We start from the raw sequence: 24,225 nt of genomic DNA, 5'->3' as shown, positions 1-24,225 counted from the left end.
GTTCCTGGCGGGGGTTTTGCATTCAGAACCAGATAAAAGTACAATTCTTCCTTTCGGGTGAATTTTGAGGACTGTGGCCTGAATTGTGGTTGGAGATCGCATCCTTCTGTGTGCTCCACTTCTGGGCTCTTTTGGAGGGTCTAGTGTAGCCACCTGTCTGTAAAACCTTAATGCTGCCACAAGACCTTTGCTACACTCTACCAGAGCCAGAGCTAACTTTTACTTAGTGAGATTGTCATTTTTCAGACAGTCCCATCAAGACTCCATTTTTTGATATGAACAGCAATTAATTCTCAGTTTAAATAGGCACAAGCATGACCTTGTCCACTCCTTTCAGCTGAAGAGATTGAATGGAGCTTTTCAAAAAAGTCTGAAGTGGCAAGTATCTAATTTTCAGGTTTAATGTTTATAGTCCTGGGTCAGTAATCGACAAGTGATAGAAGTTAACTTGTTCAATGGTGATCTTGCCAGTGGGAGATTTTTCAAATGTCCTTAGTTTAATAAAGAAGGAATTGCTTTGTTCATTTATAGACTTATCTCTTTAATCTGTTGGTATTAATGTCCACTGTCACTGATCTTTCCTTGATAAATCAGAAAAATGAGAGCAGTTGTGTTTTTGGACAAAGGCATTTCGATGGACTTCTGTTGAAAGTAATGTACTGGGATTTTAAACTTTACTATATATGTGTAATAAAGTACTAATTCTTATCCATAAGATATTTTCATTCCATTTAATTCTGTGTATTTTGATTAACTTGTGTTTTGATAGCCCATTCTTAGAATATGTGTTACTTGTCCTTGAATGTTTAATGTATAATTAGTTTTAGTTGCTGATGAAGAAATGAGTTTTTAATTACAAGGAATATATTGTGTTTCAAACTATTCCATTTTCAAGACCTAATTACTTTGATAAATCTATTTTTATCTCTATTTTGTCCAGTGTGATCTCATTTGTGAAGAACAATTTGAGAAGCCATTGGCTAGAGCATTTATTTGCCTGGTGCTTCTAACTGCTTCCCTTCCTTCCCCTCAAGTAATCTCAGTATTGCTTGCCTTTGTTTATTATATCACTTGTAGGGTTGTGAGAAATTCCAGAATAAACCTGAGTTTTAAATTGCTATCTTTGGAGTAGATTGGTGTTCAGTGTTGTACTCCCTGTATCATCTTTAAATATTTAAATTGCAGACTCTCTGGCTGCCTCTTAAATTAGATCCTTCACTTAGTAGTTTTGACATTTCATAACCTTGCTCCTCAGGCATTAAATATTCACCTGTTTAAATGGCAGTGAAAATTTAAAATCCAAACCCATTCTATTAATCCAGTGAATGTAGATTGGAGAACAGCTTGCAGTTGGTGAAGGAAGAAGCTGTTTTGACCCCACTGGGTCACATGCTGGAGGTTCATTGTATTGAAGTATTTCTAATACATAATTTGCCATGAAACAAAACCATCTCTTGGGTCTTCTCCAAGAGGTGGTAACCTTGAAGAACCATAAAAATAGACTTAACACTTCGAGGTTTTAGATAACTCAAGAGTGGTTCTCTTAGTGATTCAAGGCACCAGTTCAAGCTCCACATCCACAGAAAAATCAGAATGGAGAAGGTTGCTGATATTTGCTAGATACAAAATTTTGTCTGGAAACGGATTTGACTCTCCAAGTACAAGTCCTTATCCCACTGGGGGAGTCTTCTCCCTGCTTTGATCTAAGTACATTCCGTTGATAATCCTTGGAGATGCAAGAAGAAGAAGAAGAAATATTTTGCTTGTCTCGGAAGGGAGGATGTTGAGACGTGACCCCATGGTCTGGGAGAGGGATGGCTGCCCTGCCTTACATTTTTATTTCTTGGAAGTGGATGAGGGAGGGGTAGAGGGAGATACATTGCTCATTTAATTCATTCTAAGAATTAGAAAGTAATAAAACTAATTTAAAAATTCTAATTATCATGTGCAGTTTCTGCAATGAGTCTCCATTAGTGACCAGTCATTCTTGGGAGAAGTTACTTTTTAGAAATATTAATGGAAAATGAAATAAAAGAACTTTGGCTTAACTATATTTTCTAGTGTCATCCTCTTTTCTTCTTAGCTCAGTTTCACTGTGTGTGTGTGTGTGTGTGTAAGAAACAACCAAGATTCATTTAATTTTTCCAAACTTTTAGAACAAAAGTTACTGTAGTGTAAATTGTACAAAGAAAACTGGACAAGGATACAAGGACATGGGGTCAGAAGATCAGAGTTTGAATCCGGTGGTATGTAACATTAGGCATGTTATTTACCTTGTCGCTACCTATTTGCCCAGCTATAAAATACTAATATGTGCCTTACCTACCACAAACAAAACACTGTTTGAAAATGCTTTGTGCATGGTGAAGTTTCGTTAAGTCCCTAAGTGTAAATTAAATGGAAATATTATTTGTCACTACCGTGAGTTTGTATGCAGTATAGTCACCTCTGTCCTGCCTGTGGTGATGGGAACCAGTTCCTGAAAAAGTTACTGAAAAATACTCTTGAGGAGGCTTATTATTGGTTCTTGGAGCCCTTTTAATGTGGCTGCATTCTAAAAACATACCCAGGATTTGTTTTAATCAGGTATGGTAGGACATGCAGACATGGAAATTATTATGAAAGAAGTTTATAGTTACATATCTTTAGAAACGGGGGGAGGGGTGCCACATGACACGTAGGGCCACGTGGGGAAGCATCAGGATGGTCAGGAGGCAGAGAGGAGGGCAGGGCATGGCCCAGGGCTTGTTTGGTTTTTTTTTTGTTTTGTTTTGTTTTGTTTTGTTTTGTTTTTTTGAGTTCCTAGTGGGAAGTTAAGGGCCAGGCAGTAGAGGGTTCTAGCCTGTAGGGGGTAGGGGTTGTTTTCAGGATTCTGCCCTGGGGTTAGGACCGGGGAAATAGGGTTGGTATGTGAGAATTTGACAGAGGAGTTATGGGTGTAGACTCTGGATTTGTTGTTTACATATCAAAAGCATGCTCAGAGGAGAGTCATTTACTATCTCCCAATAAGTAGCTATTCCTGGGAGGGTCAGTCTCTCCAGGATCAAGGCCCCAAATGCTAGAGCATCAAGAATACAGAAAATAAAATATTGTCAGTACAGGCTGAGAATTAAAGAAACAATGTGAACTTAAGACCAGACATTGAAGGGGGAAAAAAAAAGCAGATAACATAACTGACCCAAGTATGTTTTCAAAGCTTTTATATAAGCACTAAATATAAACCGGTTTTCCTAAATATATTTTAGGATAACTTTTAAAACACTCCACCCACACTCCTCTGAAATGCACAGAGCAGTAAATGTCACTGCATGAGTAAATTATTCTGGAACACAGTAATGGTCTCAGGTTACTCTCACTTTTAATGGTCTGTGTCTTTATGTATATTCTCAGATGCATGTAGAGGTAAATAATATTTATATTCACCCAGGTTTTTAGGTTCTGTGCTAAGAATTTTATGTAGATTAGAAATTATTTTATTAATTATTCCTAATAACCATACAAAGAAGGTACACATTTATGTGGTAATAGACTTGCATAATTTATGCAAGTTCACAGAGCCTTCAGTGAATTGCATGTAGTTTTGAACCCAGGCATGCTGGTTAGAGAGCTGTCCCCTGTAACTACATTACACTACCAAACGCCTTGCTTGAGCTCCTGGAGTGGCTGCCTGCCTCCAAGGCCTGCTTCATCAGCCCCTGGAAGGGAGCCTCCCAAGTTTGAGAATGTACAGATGCTTACTCTGTTGGTCGTGGGAAGTGGTGCTTCCTAAAGGGAACACTTTAGTCACGTGATCCAGAGAAGACTAACAGCTGACTTGCTGAGAGCTCCCTGCGCTCAAAGCAAGAGTTTAAGTGGTGGGATTTTTAGCTTACCGGGTAATTGAGGATTGTGCTTTAGAGAAGAAATTGGGTATTCATTTTTTCACATCACTAAGTGCATATGTAGTTCATTTGTTTTGTTTTTCAGTTCATAGCAGTCCCAGAACTACATTCCACTTGAATTATTTTGGTGATCACTTGGAATTTTCCTTCATTTCTTACTTTTCACTTACATTTAAGTTCCCCAATCTTCATTCTTCTTAAGTGTTTAGGCGTAGAGAAAGAGCACATGTGAATAGTTACCTATCTTCTCTCTACCACTATTCCAGATTCCTTGTGCTCCTAGGACAGGTCAGTGCTCACTTGACTTCAGATATAGTCTGTGGACCAACAGGTGTATTTTTACTTGTTAATGAGCAAATTTGTTGAATAAAGGGTAAGAATATTAAATGTTAACACTAGTGGGGGAGGGATGAAAGATAGCAAGACTTTTATAAAGTAGAATAAAACCTGGCACTTTTTTTTTTTTCCCCTGAAAAGCCAAAAATAAAAAGGTGATAACACTGGACATAATTTAAACCATGTAGAAAATATCTGAAAATACCAGAAGCTTGTTTAAATTGAAAAGATAGTTTCTCTGTTGTTTTTGTAATGAACAATGGACTAGATTAAAGGTGGATACTAATAGATAAAAGTAGCAAGCAGAAGTTATCATGTGATGGTACCTGAACAAATCCATCTGAGTTAGACCCACTGGCCATTTTTATGAATGATATGAAAGATGGGGGGTGGTATATTGTGGAGTTTTTGCAGTTAGACAGTCCAGGAAAGCTCAGAATTAAACCAGAGGGAATGTGGTCAGGACTAGCACATGGGACTTAGAGCTATCCGAAAATTGGCAGAGATAGTTGTAAGCAAAGAGCCATCGATTATAATTTGGGCAAGCTCTTGATGACTGCATGAACTGTCCCTTAAATCCTGTGGTCTAGCAAGCCACTGTGGACCCACAGGATCAGTGGGGTATTAGATGGGTTTTACTCAGCAAATATTCAAGCATCTACCACATGCCAAGATATCGAGGATAACCAGGATAAGAGAGAGAGATGTTCCTTAGAGCATGGAGCTTACGTGAAGAATGTTGATTACAAATAAATACAGACAGACTTATTTTGTCTTCCATCCTTCTAGAATTATGAATACTATATCTTAAAGAGAGGAAGCTTTTTGAAAGGATACATAAAATGGTAGGTAGAGCCAATAAAGGGACTTAAGACATTTTGGAAAATCAATGTTACGGAGACTTGTGGACAAGAAGACAATAAGCAAAGAATAACAAGGGATATAGCTCATTCACATACTTAAATTTCTGGGAGTTTAGGGTTGTTAGAAAGTTATTTTGGCGGTGAATCAAAAAGGCATACTTACTGATAATAGTATGACTTTTTAGAAACTTTGTGCCACCACCTGTAGAGATGGGAGAGGCTCAAAAACAGGTCACAGAAATGTGTTGGATGAATTTGGAGGCCTTAAGCTTCATTATTCGATTGAGCCTACCTTCCTAGTTTAGGGGTTTGGCCCCACTGAGGACAACTTATTACCATGAGTACTACTGTACTATGCCATTTGTTTTGAAAACCTGCAAACCTAGGGATAAATATTCTCTTTTCTTCCCCATAGTGGAGTGGCATTTCCCCTTTGTTGAGCATTTCTCCAGAAATGAGTAAAACTGTCTTTGCCAGACTTGCTTTAACTTCATTGTTTGTTACGTGCTCCGTATGGAAGAGCTGCTGACTAACTTTAGACAGTCTTTGAGTTTCTGAAGGAGGTAACTGAGTGTGCATAGATGCTTAATTTCATTTTCCTTTCCTAGGTTTCCTATGCTCGCCCAAGTTCAGCTTCTATCAGAGACGCGAATTTGTACGTCAGCGGACTTCCGAAAACAATGACCCAGAAGGAGTTGGAGCAGCTTTTTTCACAATATGGACGCATCATTACTTCTCGTATTCTTGTTGACCAGGTCACTGGTAAGTAGGCAGCTGCTCTAGACACTCTTTTACACTTTCCGAGTGGCAGATTGTGAAATATTCTGCCTTTCCGTACAGCAATCTTGCCTCTGGAACACATCAAAGGTGTATGTTGCCTAGAAAATGCAATTTTCTGCTGGAATTGTTCATAAATATGCATGGATAAAAATAGATTGTGGAGTGGAGTGAGCGAGCTTGAGTCATTTCCATCCTGAAGGGGCAGGTTCGAAGTCTGTTTTATGGCATGTAATAAATTTGTAGATGATATAATCCTCATTTCCAAGCTGCTGCGTGAAAAAAGCCCCTATCCTCCTCATAAAGTACTCCTCCTGATAAATAGTCTTGTTTTTTGTGAAAAGCATAGTTTAACACAGCAGTGTGTACCTAGTTCTCTAAGGGAGGATGACACTGTGTCCACACCAGCTGTTCAGGCTGGTTTCTAGGTCCATGCTGTGTTAGATGGGCATGTGTAAGAGTTTGACATTTTGAATGTTAGAAATTTATTTTATACCTGGTATAACTTTTGACCAAACTGAAATGAGAAGACTAATAGGTTTATTAAAACTTTTGTAAGGGAGCTCTTCTGCCAAGGCTTTTAAAAAAAAGTTAGCAATATAGATTTAATTATGGGTTTTAAGAATAAATTAATAATTTTCAGTTATAAAAACAATGCTTACTCTTTTTAAAAACATACCGAAAACAGAGAAACATGGTAAGGAGGGGGTAATTAACTGTAGTGCCATATGGTCAAGCAGTCCCATTAAGATTTTGTGGGTTTTGAGGAAAACATAGATTTTCCTCTTTAGTTTTCTTTGTGTTTCTTCCTTTTCTTTCCTCTCACTTTCCCTGTTTCCTTTCTCCTTTCCCTCTCTCTCTTCTAATACCAGAGGAGATGCATCCTCATGTATTACAATGTCTGTTTTCTTTCTGAAGGAAGCAGTGGATAATCTCTCATAATCCTTTGTATTTCTGTAGGTCTGTTATTTTTCCTCTTTCATTTCTGATTTTGAGTCCACTCTCTTCTTTATATTGATGTATCTGGCTAGAGGTTTATCAGTTTTGCTGATCTTTTCAAAGAAGCAGCTCCTGGTTTTCATTGATCTGTTCTACTTATTGTCTTTTTAGTTTCTATATCATTCATTTCTGTTCTAATCTTTAAAAAAAAAAAAAAGAAAGAAAAAGGCCATAGATTAACTACAGAATAAAATCAGGCCAAGTTTTTAATTCTTGAAGTGAAGATCTGAGTTTGAACAGAAGCAGCCCATGTTCTGCTTCCCTGTGCGGTTAATCGGCCTCATACATAAGGAGCATCATCCTTCAGAGTTCTGGGTAGAGAGCTATCTACCTCATATACATGCTTGGCAGAAGGGCCGATAGGTTTTGCTATATGAAGAAAAGTCTAGGAAAGGAACATAAAAAATACGGTCTTTACATCATAGCTGTGTTTTCTAATCTTCCTTGTACATTCTGTCAGTCTGCTATATAACACAGACTGCTAGTCATTTAAATAGAAGAAATCCAGGTCTAGCAATCCAGATAAATTTGCTTAAAGCAACAGAATTGCCCTTTTTTGTTTCGGATCATTCACGCATTTTTAATTCATCATTTTTAATGAGCACTTGATGAGTCGGGAGTAGATTTCACTTCTGATACAGAAAGCCCATCTCTTTAACTGAAGCTGGGCATTGTACCAAGGCTTTGGGTTATTCTTTGTTTCCTTTTTTTTTTTTTTTTCCTCTAAGATTTATTTATTTCAGAGAGAGGGAGAGAGAGGGCATGCAAGAGCGTGCACTCACAAGTGGGTGGAGAGGCAGAGGGAAAGAATCTCAAGGATACTCCCCACTGAGCTCCAAGCCAGACTTTGGGCTCCATCTCACGACCCATGAGATCTTGACCTGAGCCGAAACTAAGAGTCAGATGCTGAACGGATTGAGCCAGCCAGGCGCCCCGCTTTGGGTTATTCTGATGCATGCTCAAGTTAGAGGACTTCACGTTTAGGTGACTCAGTCTTTGTGGAGGCTGTTGCATTGCTAATCTAATGCTTTCCTCATGGAACATTTAAGCTCTAGGGGTTATTAATTCTTCATGTTAGTGGATAACTAAAAGAATATGTTTATTGTCATTTCACCATTTTATCTCTAATCTTTATACTTAGGACTTTCAAGGTGAAATTATTCACTTTACCTGAAATGGAAAAGAAAACCCTGCAATTTTGTTATTCAGCCATCAGGTGGTAATAATGTACAACTGATATAACTTAAATAGGAAAGGAAAAGTGGTATGGGCTGAGATAAGTGTATATGGAAGAAATGCTTCTCCACCTTAGAATAAAATTCTAAGCCCTTGAACTTACACAGTGATAATTACAAAGCAAGTAGAACTTCATTTCTTTTTAAAGTTCCTACAAATCATGATGGTCTAGTACATTTTCTCAGCCTCTCTTTCTCAGTAACCTCTCGTTCTCTTCCTCATTGACATACTCTGAATCATCTAGACTTTTCTACCTAGTAGTCCCAAGCTGGTACAGCTAGTACCGATTTGCTTGCCAANNNNTTCCCTACAACTGTTTATGTCCGGATGGCCAGCTATGGCCACGTCAAGTAGCCCATTTAAGCTAATTAAATGGAATGGGTTGGGTTTTTCTCTGCCATTTTTCAAAAGCTGGACGGGTATTTGGCCAACCCTCTGCTTTCCAATTCTTGTCTCTCAGAGTGGGGAGAGCATGAGACAGAGAATGACATTTCCATAGGAGTAATACTGCTAGAGCCAGAAAGCTTTGAGGCTTTATTTCTTTTTTCTTTATTTTAAAAATGTAGGTCCTCTTTTATCCCTTTTTCTCCATAATAATATTGTTTCTCTCATAAAGTATAGCTAGTTAAAATCAGTGGGGGCAGTTTCAGGGAACCAGAAAAGCCTCTTCATTCATTTTTCTTAGCGGATCAGTATCCTATGTAATATTATTAAGTAGAACTTTATTATTTAAAAATTTAGCTGAAATATCTTTCAACCACTGTGATGTATTTTTAGCATAGCTTTTTAGCATTTTTTGCAAATGCCTGGTTTTGTTCTCCTCATTACAAGAAAGGAAGCTACTGTGCCCTTCATTATCTAGTACCGTTATTTGAGAAATAGAAATCAGGCATCCTGTCATTGACATTACTAAAGGCAGGGGAGTAGATGGGGGAGAGAGAAGGTGGCAGGTAGGGAGAACCCATACATATTTGCATGCTTTCTGTTTGGGCTTATTGGTCGGCATGTAATAATGGGTATTCAGATTGTATAGATGACTTCATGCATTAAAAAAGAAATACAAAATTGTGATTCTAGACTGAATTGCTACTAAGGTAAGGTAAAACTTTCCTCCTCCTGTGATTTTGTGGCAGATGTTATATGTGGGTGAAAACATGTTTTTGAGAAGGAAAAATTAATTTATCCTTTCTTCTCTCCCTCCCTTCTCCTTCCGCTCCCTCTTTCCCAAATCTTTCCCCCAATCTACCAATAGGCATATCAAGGGGTGTAGGGTTTATTCGATTTGACAAGCGGATTGAGGCAGAAGAAGCTATCAAAGGCCTAAATGGCCAGAAACCTCCTGGTGCCACAGAGCCAATCACTGTAAAGTTTGCTAATAATCCAAGCCAAAAAACCAATCAGGCCATCCTTTCCCAGCTGTACCAGTCTCCAAACAGAAGGTATCCAGGACCACTAGCTCAGCAGGCACAGCGTTTTAGGTAAGTCTGGTCTGGTTCTTAGCCCAGCTACTTCACTCAGAACTCTCCGGTTCACTCTGCAGTACTTTTGTTGACAGGATTCTGGTTTGTTCTTACTGTTGTTGGTGGTGTTTTCTTTCTTTTTCTTATAGGCACAGAGAAAACCTATTTGGTATATAGTGTCTTTTGCTAATATTGGAGGTGGTAACAAAAAAGGACAATAAGCTATAGCAGTCAGTCTCAACTGGAGAGTAATTTTGCCCCTCGAGACATTTGGCAGCATCTGGAGACATTTATGTGGGTATAACTTGGGTGCGGGTGCTCCTGGCGTCTCCTGGGTCGAGGTCAGGGGTGCCGAACATCCTACAGTGCACAGGGTAGCCCCCGACAGAAGCAAATCGTCTCACCCCAAACATCAGTAGTGTGAGTTTGAGGAACCCTCACCTACGGAGTCCCGGGTTCTTTCTGTTTCCAGTGCTTCTGATTTCCCCTTTCTAGTTTTTTTTTTTTTTTTCTTGGTAAGATTTTATTCTCATATTCCATCTTTTAGGTCAAGCTCTTTCAGTTACTTTGTTTTATAACATGTACACCACTATGGAGATATAACCCGTGTGAAGACATCAAGTTTCTACAAATGGATCCCTCTCCCCTTTTAAAAATTGTTATTTCTTGTATTTTAGGGGTTGGCAAACCTCCTCCGTAAAGGGCTGGATAGTAAATATTTTAGGCTTTGGGGGTCATGGTCTCTGCAGCATATAGATCCTTTTTTTAAACAGCTCTTTAAAAATGAAAAAAACATTCTTCACTCCTGGGCTATACAGAAACAGATGGCAGTGTGGATTTGGCCTGTGGGTGGTAGTTTTCAGACCCCTGTATAGTCCGTAGAATGACTATGCATCCTCATCCCAAAGAAGACATTCTGTCTTGTAGACAAGCATAAATATTTCGATTTTTCGAGTTTTAATTTAAACCTGGGGTAACAATCAAATCAAGAGTCATTTTAAAAACATCTCTAATCTGCATGTGAGAACAGTGGCTTTAAGACATAAACACAGCACAAAGAACTTAACGGTTTCTTAAGCAAAGCCACCCAGTTTTTTTCCCAGAACATTTTTCAATATCCTTTTTGGCCATATGGTATACTGCAGCCATAATTCCATCTAACCCCATGCTAATTTTTTTTTTTTTTTTATTCCCAAGTGCATTATCAGTTTTCTTTCTTTCCTTGCAGGGACAGAATAGTTAATTACCAAAAATAGAATCACAAATGTAGCTTAATGAGGAGTTACGTTTTTGAGCTCAAATCACGTGCATTTTTTCATTGGGGTATTTAGGGTGCTAAAGAGTGGAGATAAAATCGGTCAGATACCTGCTTTTACAAAAATACTCAGTTGTGTCACCTGAGGTGTGAGAAGGAAATTTGTCATGAAGACTATGTTCAGTTCCTACTTAGGATAGCTTTTGCCCTGGCAGGAGAGGTGGTACTGTCAAAAGGATCCATTTGAAACTGGATGACTGGGTTACCCAGTTGATTGAGCCTGTGTTCACACTCTGCTTTAAACTTTGCGATGTTTTAAAAATAAAAACAACAACAACAAAAAACAAAATCCAACACATTGTCAGGAAACACTGCTCCCTTTGACTGTGGTGGATGGTCAAGGCCATGGCTGCAGGGGGAAAGATGCATTGGAGCAGCTTGATGCTTGCTTTTGTGGAGAAAAATCTCACAAAGCTGTTGTTTGTTTGTTTTTTTAAAGCTCCGCCTGTAGGTTTCCTGCGTGGCATCTTAAAGTGAATAATAGTTTCTGCACATTTTGCACAAACTTGAGGGAATTTTAGAAGTGTTTCCTGGACAGCCTAACTAGTTAATTTCAGAGCTCTTTGCGGTCTAGAAAAGAGTTTTGAGCTTACTACATAGAGGGAGGTTCTTTGAGACTTACTGGTTGATTTCAACCCTGTGAAAATACAAAATGTTTGACGTTGATAGCTGTGTTCGTTTTAAATTGTTGGTTATTTCTGGTTTCCATTGTAAGCTCTGGTTTCATTTTATGGTGGTTATTAAGTAAGACTGTGTTCTGTGAGTTAAGACTGATGGAGGAGGAAGATCAGACCAGAGGTCTGAGGTGGCAGGATCTGCAGGGGGACGCCTCATCATTGAAATGGCGAGGCGTGCAGAAGACTTGCGGATGAGGCTGGTAACTGCTGGGTTTGCACACAGCCCCACCCAGCCCACTCCCTGCATGCTCTGTGCTTCTTCCTTGTGGGTTGGGAAGGCTTTCCAGAGTGTTCTGATGGTCAAATTTATTATCTTTCTAAATATCTTTCTGCCCATCCTTTGCTGTTACCCTTTTGTTCCATGTTATTAAGTTGAAATTCTTCCTTTCTTTCACTTCTAGGAAAAGAAATCCTGAAAACGGGAGTAAGAATTGTCTGTTGTAAGGGAACCAGGGTTTCAGAAAATGGAGATTTTTATTGTCCTTTCAAATTCCTGACTTTCTCGTCTCTATGGCCCTCTGTTCCTTCCTTTCATAAGCTCTGCGTAGATAGTAAGTAATGAACTAGTCTTTGAGCTCAGTGAAAGTGCTTGGTCTAGACGCCATGTTAGAAGAAATTGGGAGCCTTTATTCCTAGAGTTCAGGTTTAACCTGATGTATGTTTGGTTGCTTTTAATACTTTAAAAACTTGGTTGTCATTACCTTTATTCCCCTCTCCACCCCCCTACCCCCGTTAAATTAAAGTTGAATCTTCTTTCTCTTCATAAAGACCGTTGAATTAAGGACTTGCTTGTTTTGTTGGTATTTTACTCTTCCCTCATTCAAGTCTAGATCATTACAGAAATATTTTGTCTTTAACATCTGTGTCCTAATGCTCTTAGCCTTCAGTTTGTCACCTTCCAGCAGACACTTAGAACATTTCTCACTGTTTTTTTATGTTGTCATAGTACCTTGGGAGTTGAAAGAGATTGGAGAATATAAGTTATAAGTATTGTAATAATAGTCAAGGATATTTTTAATATTCATGAAATGCACCATATCTTTTAAGGTAAAAAAAATTGTCAAACCCATGCAATAAGGGTTAAGTTTAAAAGTGGGCTTGTGAAGTTTATGACTCAGTCAACCCATACGAATAGAGAATTATTTTAACATGAGCACTGTTGATCTAATATGCTTACTTAATTGACTACAGTTTTCAAAATAAAACCATCCTTATTTATTTGGGTGGATAGTGTAATTCAAGCCTCTTAAGTATATTTTTGGGACACAGTGTCAGAATTAAGCTTTCCGCCAAATTTTTCATCTCTCTTCTTGTGGAGCAGCTTTAATTTTATTGAATGTGATCTAGTCTAATGGCCTGTGTGCCTGCTTCTGTAAGCCTTCATGCATTTTTAAAGGAGCCCTTTAAATCCGTGCTTGTGTTGCGTTGAAGGCATGTGCTGGTTGCTACTATCATAATTTCCCCTTGGAAGAAACTGATATCAGTCCTGAATAATTTTTTTTTTTTTTTCTGTTAGAGGATAGATGACACCATCTAATAGGGTAAGGGGGTAAGTTGATGATCTTGTGGTTTAACTTCAAAGCACATCTTGGCCAGTGCTTTGGAGAGATTTTGAGAACCATTATTTGTAGAGTTCAGAGTTGCACTTTCTTTCCCATTAGGAATCTCTCTTTATATTTTTATTTCTGACTTTAAATTGACTTCACATTTCCCTTTCTACTTGCATGTGGGCCTCCCCATAGTCTGTCAGCTCAATTTCTTGGAAACTAAGTAGGTGTTTTCTTTTTGTAGATCTCTAACTTTGAAATGGGAATGCTTTACCTGATTTTTGGTTCTATTCAAAATATCGCTTAGTCTGAGTTGTATTCCTATTGAGAGAAAAATGTTTGTACACATATCCCCAGTATATATATTTTCATAAGTTATATGAACAGGGGCTGGTGCTATTACATTCATGAACTCATAAACCCTAATCATAGAAAATACAGATAAAGATGAAAGAAACAATATATTAAATTTCTTGCTTATTATCATGCTGATTGACTTTTCATTTAGCCAGTATCTTAATAAATCCTATATTGGTAAAGTAAGATTCATAAAATTATCTTGGTAATTTTGAACTTCATGTTGGATTATTTCGTGTCTAACCTCATAGTGGACTTTGTACTAGGAAGAGGAGAAATAATCAGAAATAGCAGCTCTCCCTGTTTTTGTTTACTTGGGCTTCTTTTACTGGAGTCATCCTGACTCTGATGAGGATGATTTTTATAGAAATCTTTGTGAAGCTACCTCTTCTTGGAGGGTTATTTTAATTAAAGCTAGGTTTCCCTTTCTAATCCTCCAGATCCACTTAATGTGTTATTTGTAAAGTGGATTATATCCAAGCTACAGAACTGGGGAAGAGTGTCACTGTCCCTTGAGGACTGCTCAGTCTTCCCTCGGGAAAGTAAGCAATGCATATGGACGGAGTGAGGGTACTGGGGGTAGTGCATCCATTAAATTTGAGTAAAGAATATTTTTAAAGTTAAAAGTATCTTTTTAATGGACTCTTCTCTTGCCACGCTATAGTACATCGTCATCCCCACCCCCCGGCCCGGATTATTCTGGAGACTACTAACTTGGTCTCCATTAAATATTAGCTTCTATTTTTAAACGCCCGCATGGAAAAGGTGGCTGTCCTCGAGCTCTGGACACACCCAGCAAAGGTGTATAATTCTGGAGAGTAATAGTGGTCCTATGTCTGAGTGAACTGTAAACTAGGCAATTACGAGAGAAGATGCTTAGTTTACAGTTTTCCAGCTGCTACCAGATTTGGGGTGCATAGTGCCCATGTGGAGCACCGACTGCTTTCTTCCAGCTCCCATGAGAAACAGTGTGTGGCGCCAAGAGAGCAGGGAAAACCGCTCGGTCCAACTGCATGCAGGCTGGAGTTCTCGGCCCTGCCTAGGTCCTGTTTCTTAGGTCCTATGCTCCTCCTTGCTCTCCTTGTTAATGGGGGATGTGGGAGAGAGGAGGAAGGGAGGAAGGAGATGGTGGTGGCAGGGTGGGGGTTTAGACAGACAACTTGGCTTAAGTTCCAAAAGACTGATTTTTTTCTGAAAGTGGTACTGAGGGAAGAAATCAGTGGTCAGGATCACGGTGTATCGTAGGATTTCGTAAGTGGGGCACATGGGAGGCCCACCGAGAGGGGTCCTCAGAGATCCTACTGTAAAAGTCCTAGGCCTCCTGCCTGGAGGATCCTTGAGTAGAGAATGGTGAATGAGATGTCTCTCCCTAACACATGTAATTCACTCCTGGTGCAGTTTTGGTTTCCATCCTGTCTTGAAAATACTGAAAACTTAGGAGATTTCATCTCTGGACTTCCGGTTGGTATAGTAAGCTGATGGGGGCAAAGTGTGACACTCCCTACTTGGGCAGAGATGGTATAACTCTATTTAGAGTGAATCGATAAGGTGTCTCTGTGTCTGGGCCCTTCAGCACTTTGGAAGGAGACTTCAATTGCCATTGTTTTCTACAGGTATCCTATGCCAAGTGCATTCTTTATTGATCATTCCAGTAATTGTATGAAATTATCTGTATCAGATTACTTTATGGTTGGTGATACTAAGTTGTACGCATCTTTATTTCTGGTGTTTGTGGCCTTTCTTTTGGCTTATAAAGGCATGACGTCTTTGACTTAACTGCCTCTGCAGAAAACCAAGCCCTCCCACCTGTGTACTTTTCCACACATGTGCTTTCTCCTTGCATGTGCAAACAGGCTCCCCAGCCAGCCCTCCTGATACTTTACATTCTGGATTAAGTAGTTAAGGATAGTATTTGTAAACGTACTGCTTTATTTGTCAAGAGATAGTTATTGTAAACCTGCAGTGACCCAGGCCTGTGCTTTATGCTTAGTGGCACAATGGGGAATGAGCATGTCCCTGCTTCTGAGAGGGTGTTGGGGCAAGACACACACACACAGATGAGGTTCCATTGTCATTGTGATTGGTTCTGTTTCCTTGTGCTTTGCATTACATCAGCTCAGTTGTTTCTTTCCATTTTTACAAAACACACAAAATGCCCAGAAGTGATTGTGGACAGGAATGTGTGAAGATTCTTTTTCCAATTCTAAAAGACCAGAAAGAGATGTTTTTTGGCTTTTAGAAAACTAGAAGCGATTGCTTTCTCATGTGTGCCCTAGCTTCATTTGAGGCCACAGGTTAGACAATAACATTGAGGCATTTTTCAGACTCACCTTTCATAGGTGTTAAAGAAATTGTTCCCCCTGCCTCAGGGTCTCACTTGGAAAGTGTTGAACATTGTGGCAGTTGAGGGTGGTTCTGTCTACCATAAGCTAGGCCCAGCTCCTCTAAATATGTGTAATTAATTGGTACACATTATGGAAATTTGGAACATCAGAATGGTCTCTTTGAAACTGACAAAACAAGAAGAATCAAGTATTATAAAATCAACTTAATCTTTGCAATAGGAGAAAAGGCTGGAGAGTTTTAAAGAGGACCTACCCACCTCCAACTACATTGTTTTAAAATTTTTAAGAGAAGTTCACATCGGTTGGTTTGTTTCTACCTGGCTTCTGAGACCTTGACGAGAGCTACACTTCCGTAGCACAGTCAGAATAAACACCAGTCTCGGGGTCTGAACTCTTTGCCCTGTTGCTCACTGAAGCAATGAGTCGGCCGTCTTCCTCTGCCCCTTAGTTGAGCATATGGAGAAATGGCAGATTGAGCTGATACTGTCTGTAAGGTTCTTTCTACCTGTAATACACCATATTGTAAGAAATGAAAGTCTTTCAGAGTTGAGAGGTTGAAGGGAAATTTATGGAATATTGGTGTCACTGTTTACTAGCCCTGTGGTCTTTGGCAAGTCACTTAATCGGTGTGCCTTGGTAAACACAGGAGTCAATGGAGTTATAAAACTAAAAGTTAAAAAACAAAATTCAGCTGAGTAAATTTGAACATCAAATTGGCTTTATTCTACAATTTGTGAATCAGGCAGCATTTCACCTAGCAAACAGAAAGGAGCTCCAAGGAGCTGTACAAAATGGAAGGCTTTAATAGGCAGAAGGGATCAGGAAAAGGGACATTTCTAACAAAGAGTGGATTGTTTCAGGCAAGGTCACCTTCCTTTGGGGGAAGGGTGAGGGTCTTTTCAGGCAAAGTACCTCACTAGAACTGACGAGGTAATTCCAGCTTGACTGGTTGAAATCTGTATTCTTGAACCTACTATTAGATTAGCTATTAAATCTTGGTTTGCTGACTTGGGGCTCAGCACAGGTGACTCCATTCGAGGCCTGTTTTCTTCCTCCCTGCTCCTCCTCCTCCACTTCCTCCGCCTCCTCCTCCTTTTTCTTTTTCTTAACAGTAGTATAAAGTACATGGCGGTGCATGTGGAGCACTTCGAATTTACCTGGTAATAGGTGAGAGCCCGCAGAGGAACTGCGGCGGAGCCTCCACATTTCCTCTCTGAATGGTTTCCTCAAATGACCACTTACATTTCTCCTCTATGGCTCTGATCACCGTAGGGATAAACTGTATCCATTGGAAGAACTAGTGTCTTAGGGCAGTGGGTACCCGTTCTTTCAGGAAAAGAAAAGACCCAGAGTTTTGAGACTTCACATAGAATTAACATAAATCTCCCCTTGGAAGACGGCAGTAACAAACCCGCTTTCTTGCGCATTAAGGGGAAAATTAAAAACTGAAGTTTGCTAAATGTATGTTTTGCAGGTTGGACAATCTGCTCAATATGGCTTATGGAGTAAAGAGGTAATGATAGAGGTTCATGATACTCATAATCCCTTCCCATAATTGATTAGTTTCTTTGATTTGGGGAGTGACACCCTTCATGAGTTTGTGTTCAGTTTTCTTTTGCATGTGCAACCTAATGAAAAGTTGCTTTTTGAAGCACGGTTGATTTGAATATTTTCATACCACTGGATGCCACCTGGTCTTTAAAAACCCCATTATTTGTTTTATATTGCATTGCGACGCTATAGCATGTGTATGTGTGTGTTGGTATCCCCTCCCCCCGATCCTGCTTAATTCATGAAGCCACTTCTAAATATATTCTAAATATATTTCTTTGCTATTGTGGGTCATATGATTCAACACAGCATATAATGGCCATTTCATAATTTATTAATACCATGTCAATATAGCATGTCACTGCAAGCCACACACAGACCTTGGTTGAAACATCAGATGGTTGTATGTATCTGTTGGAGGGGAGGGGGTTACTGAAACTCTTGGGATGGGAGGGGAAAAGAAATACATCCATTGCTGTAACCAACCTCTGTTTCTATTTGTGTGTGTGTATGTGTGTTGTGTTTGTGTGTGTGTGTGTGTGTTTGTGTGTGTGTGTGTGTGTATGTGTGTTTCCTATTTTGTTTAGTAGGTTTTCTCCAATGACCATTGATGGAATGACCAGTTTGGCTGGAATTAATATCCCTGGGCACCCAGGAACAGGGTGGTGTATTTTTGTGTACAACCTGGCTCCTGACGCAGATGAGAGTATCCTGTGGCAAATGTTTGGGCCTTTTGGAGCTGTCACCAACGTGAAGGTCATCCGTGACTTTAACACCAATAAATGCAAAGGTTTTGGATTTGTGACTATGACAAACTATGATGAGGCTGCCATGGCGATAGCTAGCCTCAATGGATACCGTCTGGGAGACAGAGTACTGCAGGTCTCCTTTAAGACAAACAAAACGCACAAAGCCTAATGAGCTCTTGTCCTCAGTCCATTTATATATGAAAACTATACAACAAAGGCAAGTTAAGAGAAACTTTATACATTAGTAAATGTCTTTGTAAGTCAGTGTTGAGATGGGGATAAAACGACTACTTAGCATCCTAAGAAATATGTGAGATTTTTTATTGCTAGTATTTGAATTAAAACTTCTTAAATATCTTTTATGTTTGAATATGGACAAGAGGTACAGGGTTTTTACCTGTCACATTGCATTCTATTGCCTTCTTTGAAGAAGGTGGACCTTTTAAAGTGTTTCAGCTAAGGGAAGACATTTCTTTTCTTTTTACATAACTGCCTTGAACCTGTGAGTAAATATTGAGGCTTTGTGTTGTAATTCTTCAGTTGGTTGTGTCTTTTTTTCCCCCTTTTATTTCTTTTTCTGATTAGCTTTGTGTTTGGTTTACATTTAAAGCATTGCTGTTATGTCTAAGAAAAGTATTTTGAAGTTTACATTTTTATTTATGAAGTTAAAAACAGTATTTATTTTGTAATTATGATTTGGGTTGGGGAAGGGGGGGGCTACATTATAAACGCTTATTGTAAGAATACTGGAGAACTTTTCGTAAAGCAGTACCTTGCCAAAGAGATAAGAGCCTCTTTGATGTGGGTTTAAAAAAAGCATCTATTTTTATAAAAAAGAAAATTTGGAGAAACTTTTTACTGGTCCTGGAACAAATATTTTGACTTGAATACTTTGAGAAATCTCTTCATATGACACCTAGTGAGCTTTTAAAATTTACCAGGAAATTTGCAGCGGTTGGAAAATTTAGAAAGATTTATGATGTAGAAAATACTACTTTTGAGATCTTTGTATGAAAGGAGTAGAATCAATGGGGGAAACACTGCTGGTTTCGTTTTTGTAATCACCAGTGGAGCGTCGGATCATCCTGGTTATTATGTGATAGGTGGCTCACATTGATTTGTGATTTTGAAACAAATAAAAAAAATTTACAAAAGAATATATAAGAGCAGGCAAGAAATTTAAATTACCAAGAGATGGGGGAAAAAAAAATCTGTTCTTCCTAAAGAAATCCCTTCAGATAGAGCTCATGGTGTTTAGTGATGTACTTGCAGTATTGTTTGAAGAATTGTTTTGTCTTAAGGAAAAAAGATGTTGCACATGATTTGTACTGCAGCAAATCGGCAAAAGTGATCTGAGTTGGATATATTTGAAGGTATTTTGAAAGTTACGTTCAAGGCTAACACCTGAGCTTTGTGTAATGTAAATAAGACCTTGTGTTTATGAACCTTTCAGCTAATTTGATTTTTTTTTTTCCCTTACATGCCAAGTGATGTTCAGGTTTTGAATGTTTTTGTATCAGTTTTTTCCTTTGTAAATGGCATTAACATTGTTACTTGAGGTCTTGCTTAATCACTTTTGTTGTCCTGAGGACTTGAATTTACAGTGCATCAGATTTGTTGCTAATTTTGTCTGTAGATAGTCTAGCTTCAGCTGTTTATGGTGATGCTACATTTTCGTTTATAAATATGTTTGTGGTAAAAAAAAAATGAGTATAACCATAGGTTTTGAACAAATTTCCTTACATTTTTCATACAAAAATCATAAATATCTGTATGCTACTGAAATTTAACTTTGTATGATGCTTAAACCACTATTTGGGGAAATAATAAAATAAGTCTTTACCATGTATGAAAGAAATTTTAAAAAATACAAAATATTTTCTGATTAGCATCTAGCTTATAATAAATTTTCAAAAAAGCTGAAGGCAAAAATGCCTTCATCAGGATGCACTGAGAACTATATAGTTACGTCCTGCTTTTTGTATAAACTGAGATGCTCACATGCTTCCCCTTAGAACAGGCAATGTGCTATGCATAACATAGTTGTACATTATCTTTGCGGTTGCGTTGAGTTTTATTTTTTATTATTTAAAATTGTAGTTATAAAATTTTTCAGTATAGTACAGTACATATACTGTGAGGCGCGTGCTAAAGTGAATAAGCGAGTTTTCATGCTGACCCACTCAATGCTATTCAGAAATCAATTGGCTTAGCACTTTCTCATATCCTTAGGTGCATTTAGATTGTCAGAGTTAACCTTCTGCGTTTAAAAAAAAAAAACTAAAAAACAAAATACATGTATATACTTAAAAAAAAAATAAGGTTTCCCTCATGGGAAAACAGCAGCTACATGCTTCTTTCCTATACTACTGTAGCAAACCAAGGCATTGATGAGAGGGCATGCAAATTGTGCTTCACTTTACAGTGTTTATCAGAGCACTTAATAAAATGTAAGGCTGGTATTTATTTGAAGTTGTACAGTATGACTTAATTCACATCTGTTGGAATAGAAAATATATTCTGTTGAGTATTTAAGAGGCTGTACATGTTTTCTTTTGTGTTTGGATTCTTTGTACTTTTTCATGTTCAGTACATCAATAAACAAAGTTGAAGGGAAAGAACAGTGTGGTGAGTAGGTCTTTATACACATTTTGGGGGCTCCTGTGCTCAGGCTAATAAACTTACCCTCTTGAGTTAAGAGGTTCTCTCAGAGCTTTAGTTGAAAGCTGTGTTATCTAAAGTAAGAATTCTAGAAGCATGTTAATTGAAGTAGAATGTGCAAAAAAAATTTTTTTTGAATGACATTTCTGATAGTTAGCTTTCAAATATTACTTAATGAGTAATTTTTATAGGAATACGTGCTTTCATCTGCTAGTTGTAAAGTTTGGGTAATTGGATGCTGACATCATTCTATTGCTCTGATTTAATAATCACCAACTTTTTTTTTTTTTTTCCCTTAACCAAATGGGACTTGTCCTCACACATTTACTTGAGCTAAAGAAAAACCAAAGAGAAGGAAGATAACTTATTCTGCTTCTGCCGGCAAGGTTTAATTCACCCGTGGGATTAACTGCTGGTGTGTGAGATTTATTTTTGTTGCCCAAGTGCCAGATTGTCAAGAGACTCTGCTCTGAAATCAGAAACTCCGTTTTGCTTAGGTTAAGGCTGATGTGGGTGGCACGTGTCCACGGCAGGAACTGTGCCAACCTATGTTGCATATACATGTTTAGTTTCCATTACACATCCTTACCAGATTGGTGGAGGAAGAAAAATACTTCTTGCTGATCTTCTATGCGAAGATTCTGCTTCTATAGAACTTAAGAAAATTTGATATAATAATGAAGTACTTTCTTTTTTTTTTTTTCTTACAAAGTATACTAAATGGCTTTTTAAAATTTATATCAGGGTTTTTTTTTTTTTTTTGTAAAAAGCCATTCTAAAAGTAATTGTCCTGAATTCACAACTTAGTAGTCAAGAGCATAGCTGAGTGACAAGACAATTCGTTTTCTTCTAACATGCAATTAATCTCAAATCTCCATACCCCCTTCTTTATTATACGAATTCAATACTCTAATTTTGTGGTATTGGAACATCCTCGCCTCACCTCTCTCCTCTTGCATGCTTACCCATATTTTGACTGGTTTGCGTGTCAGCAGTTCTTTTATATTTGAGCAGATAGTGGAAAAATTCTCAGGAAAGGAGGTTGGTGAGCCTACTGGTATACTTGAGGAGAGAGATTTTTTTTCCCCTTAGAATCCTTTCTCCCCTCACGCTTGCAAATCATCTTAGAGTACTGCAATTCTGTGTTAGGGTTGCCAACATAAATTTTTAATCTTTACATCATTTTGCATTATTTTAATCTGATTTGAGTAAAAGTGTTAGCAATTTAGCCTTTCTGTTTAAAAACAACAACAACAACAGTTTAGAGTCCTACCCTTACTTTACAAGAGGTACAAAAATGTAGTGAAGCTTATAACATCCTGCTCAGAGAGTTACCTAGAAATAAGAAAATGCATATATTTTAACAATAAGTATGTTGAAATTTTAATATACTTCCAGAACAGTATGCATATACTTTTTATCAGGAGAAGATACACTTAAGAGGCATTGGTTGTGTTCCTGTGTATCTGTTACTGTATCGGAATCTCAAACAGAGGAAAACAGAAGTATTGCTAAAATCATAACGATTATTTGAAGAGCATTTATAGCTTTAGTCATGGCAGTGAATGGTTCCTTTTTCTCTACTATTTCTTTGTATTCTTTCTCTGAAAATTCCCAGAAGTTGGCTCAGTTCCCTTTAAGTTGGAAGGATTAAAACATCTATACCATTAATAAAGGCAGCCTGTTGATACAAGGTTACTGAAATTAACCTCTCCAGAATTCTGGTTTACAGAAATAAACAAGTTATTTTGGCTGCTCAACACAGGTTTATTGGTTTTCTGTGTACTGTGCGTTGTGCCCTCAGTCTGTAATAATGACCAAGATGTGGCTCGTACGTTCTTGAAACTGTCACCCAGAAGGGAGGACAGATAAGCCACAAGGCCAGGACCACAACGTCATAAGTGCTGTGAGAGCCCCGAGCAGGTTTCAAGCTAACTTGGCTGTAGTTTTTATAAGTCCAGTTACAACTTGCCAAAGTGAACTTGCTTTCCCCTTTTTATGGATCCCACTTTTCCTGTCTTGGATTTGATTATTAGCTCACTTGTGTAATTTTTAATCTGACGTTAGTATCATTTAGTGAATCTCGAAGTACTCTCGTATGCATTAAGTTGTCCCTTTCTGAAGCAAAAGAAAAGTTACTGTATGCAGTTAGACACTGTTTATCTGAATAGTTGGGTTGATGGAAGAATTTGGCCAGATGTTCTTACTCTCTGTAAACATATAATATGTGGGTGACAATTTACAAAGCACTAATATGGTAAAATGCCCTGAATATTAGAAGTATGCCGACTGGCATTATTCTACTCTGAATCAAGACATGTCACAATCTTAGGGTCTCAATTTCAATATTAACATTACTTTTAGTTTAAATAACTAAAGATGCAGGTTAAGATGTAGTAGTTGATACTAACCCCCAGAAATACTTATTTCAACCAAGCATGAACCCCCACAGCGTACACTGTCTCAAAGGGGCAGACATAAGTGTTTGGGTGACATATGCTTCTCTGTTCTCACACAGTCTGTCTTGTGCTCCAGAAGATTTGCCCACATCTACAAGTAACTATACAGTAGAAAGAAGATCAAGAGTGCTGTGCGCAAAGTACATTAAAAAGAAGAGGAAAGGAGTGGGGTGTGTGTGTGTGTGTGTTGGAAAAGTAATTTGGGTGGGAATGGGAAGCCACACAGTGGTAGCAATTGAGCTGGGACATTAAGTGGGATTTGAAAGAGATTGGGGGAGGGAAGTCAACAAGAGAACACTGATCAAAGACATGTGGGTAAGCTTCTGTCTACTTGTAGTATTTCTGGGCAATTAAGTCATTCACTATAGACCTTTGAGTTCATTAAACATTTTTATGTCTATGACTAGTTAAATCTCGGATGAGTCAGAATTGTAAGTCCATCATGAAATACAAAGTATCTAAACATCAAAACTTTGCTCTTGTTCCTTTGCCCATATTTCTATTATTACACTAAAAATACTTGCTATGATAGGTAATATTTGATTTTAGGAGTTGCTAGAAAGGACAGTGCCTTCTTTTAAGGGAGATGTTTATTTAGAGTATTTGTTCAGTGTATGCAAAACAAAAGCAAAAACCCCCACAAAATCTCCCCAGTAATCTCCCCAGAACACTGGACTGATCTATTTCTCAGTGTGTATACCTTTCAAACTCCATGATTTTAGATGTAAAGTGATCCTTCTATAGTGTTTATACTATTTCTAGGGCCAAACTACCCATTTGACTCTTAATGTTGGACTGTAGTTTATTTTCTTAACCCGTATTGCTCAAGAATCATATTCCTAGAAGATGAGGGGAACATTGTAAAACCCAAATGTTCCTCAGGTATTTCCAGGAGGAGGTTTTAGTTTGACAGCTTTTTACCTTTCTGGGTTTTGTGTTTTGTTTTTTTGGAAGCTCAATTAATAGCCACACCTTCCCTTTCCATGAAGAACCACAGGAAAGAAAGGCCGAC

General features: G+C 38.2%; 1 protein-coding gene across 9 annotated transcripts in view; it reads left to right on the top strand.

Moving 5' to 3' along the window:
- ELAVL2 (ELAV like RNA binding protein 2) overlaps positions 1 to 18,272 on the top strand; it is a 68,428-nt gene extending 50,156 nt beyond the window's left edge. For 3 of the 9 annotated variants that reach the window (XM_008695073.1, XM_040631482.1, XM_008695071.1), the window contains exons 4-7: positions 5,689 to 5,842; positions 9,345 to 9,570; positions 17,268 to 17,306; positions 17,935 to 18,272. In XM_008695073.1, coding sequence (XP_008693295.1) covers positions 5,689 to 5,842; positions 9,345 to 9,570; positions 17,268 to 17,306; positions 17,935 to 18,262 — 747 coding nt within the window. In that variant the 3' untranslated portion in view covers positions 18,263 to 18,272. Of the gene's footprint in view, positions 1 to 5,688; positions 5,843 to 9,344; positions 9,571 to 17,267; positions 17,309 to 17,906 lie in introns of all 9 variants that reach the window. The other 6 variants (XM_040631481.1, XM_040631480.1, XM_008695072.1 and 3 more) reach the window with 5 other exon arrangements.
- The last annotated feature ends 5,953 nt before the right edge of the window (positions 18,273 to 24,225 follow it).

Source organism: Ursus maritimus, unplaced genomic scaffold (genome assembly GCF_017311325.1).
Source record: "Ursus maritimus isolate PB19 unplaced genomic scaffold, ASM1731132v1 scaffold_17, whole genome shotgun sequence".
Classification (NCBI taxonomy): domain Eukaryota; kingdom Metazoa; phylum Chordata; class Mammalia; order Carnivora; family Ursidae; genus Ursus; species Ursus maritimus.
This window is presented reverse-complemented; position numbering and strand designations above follow the sequence as displayed.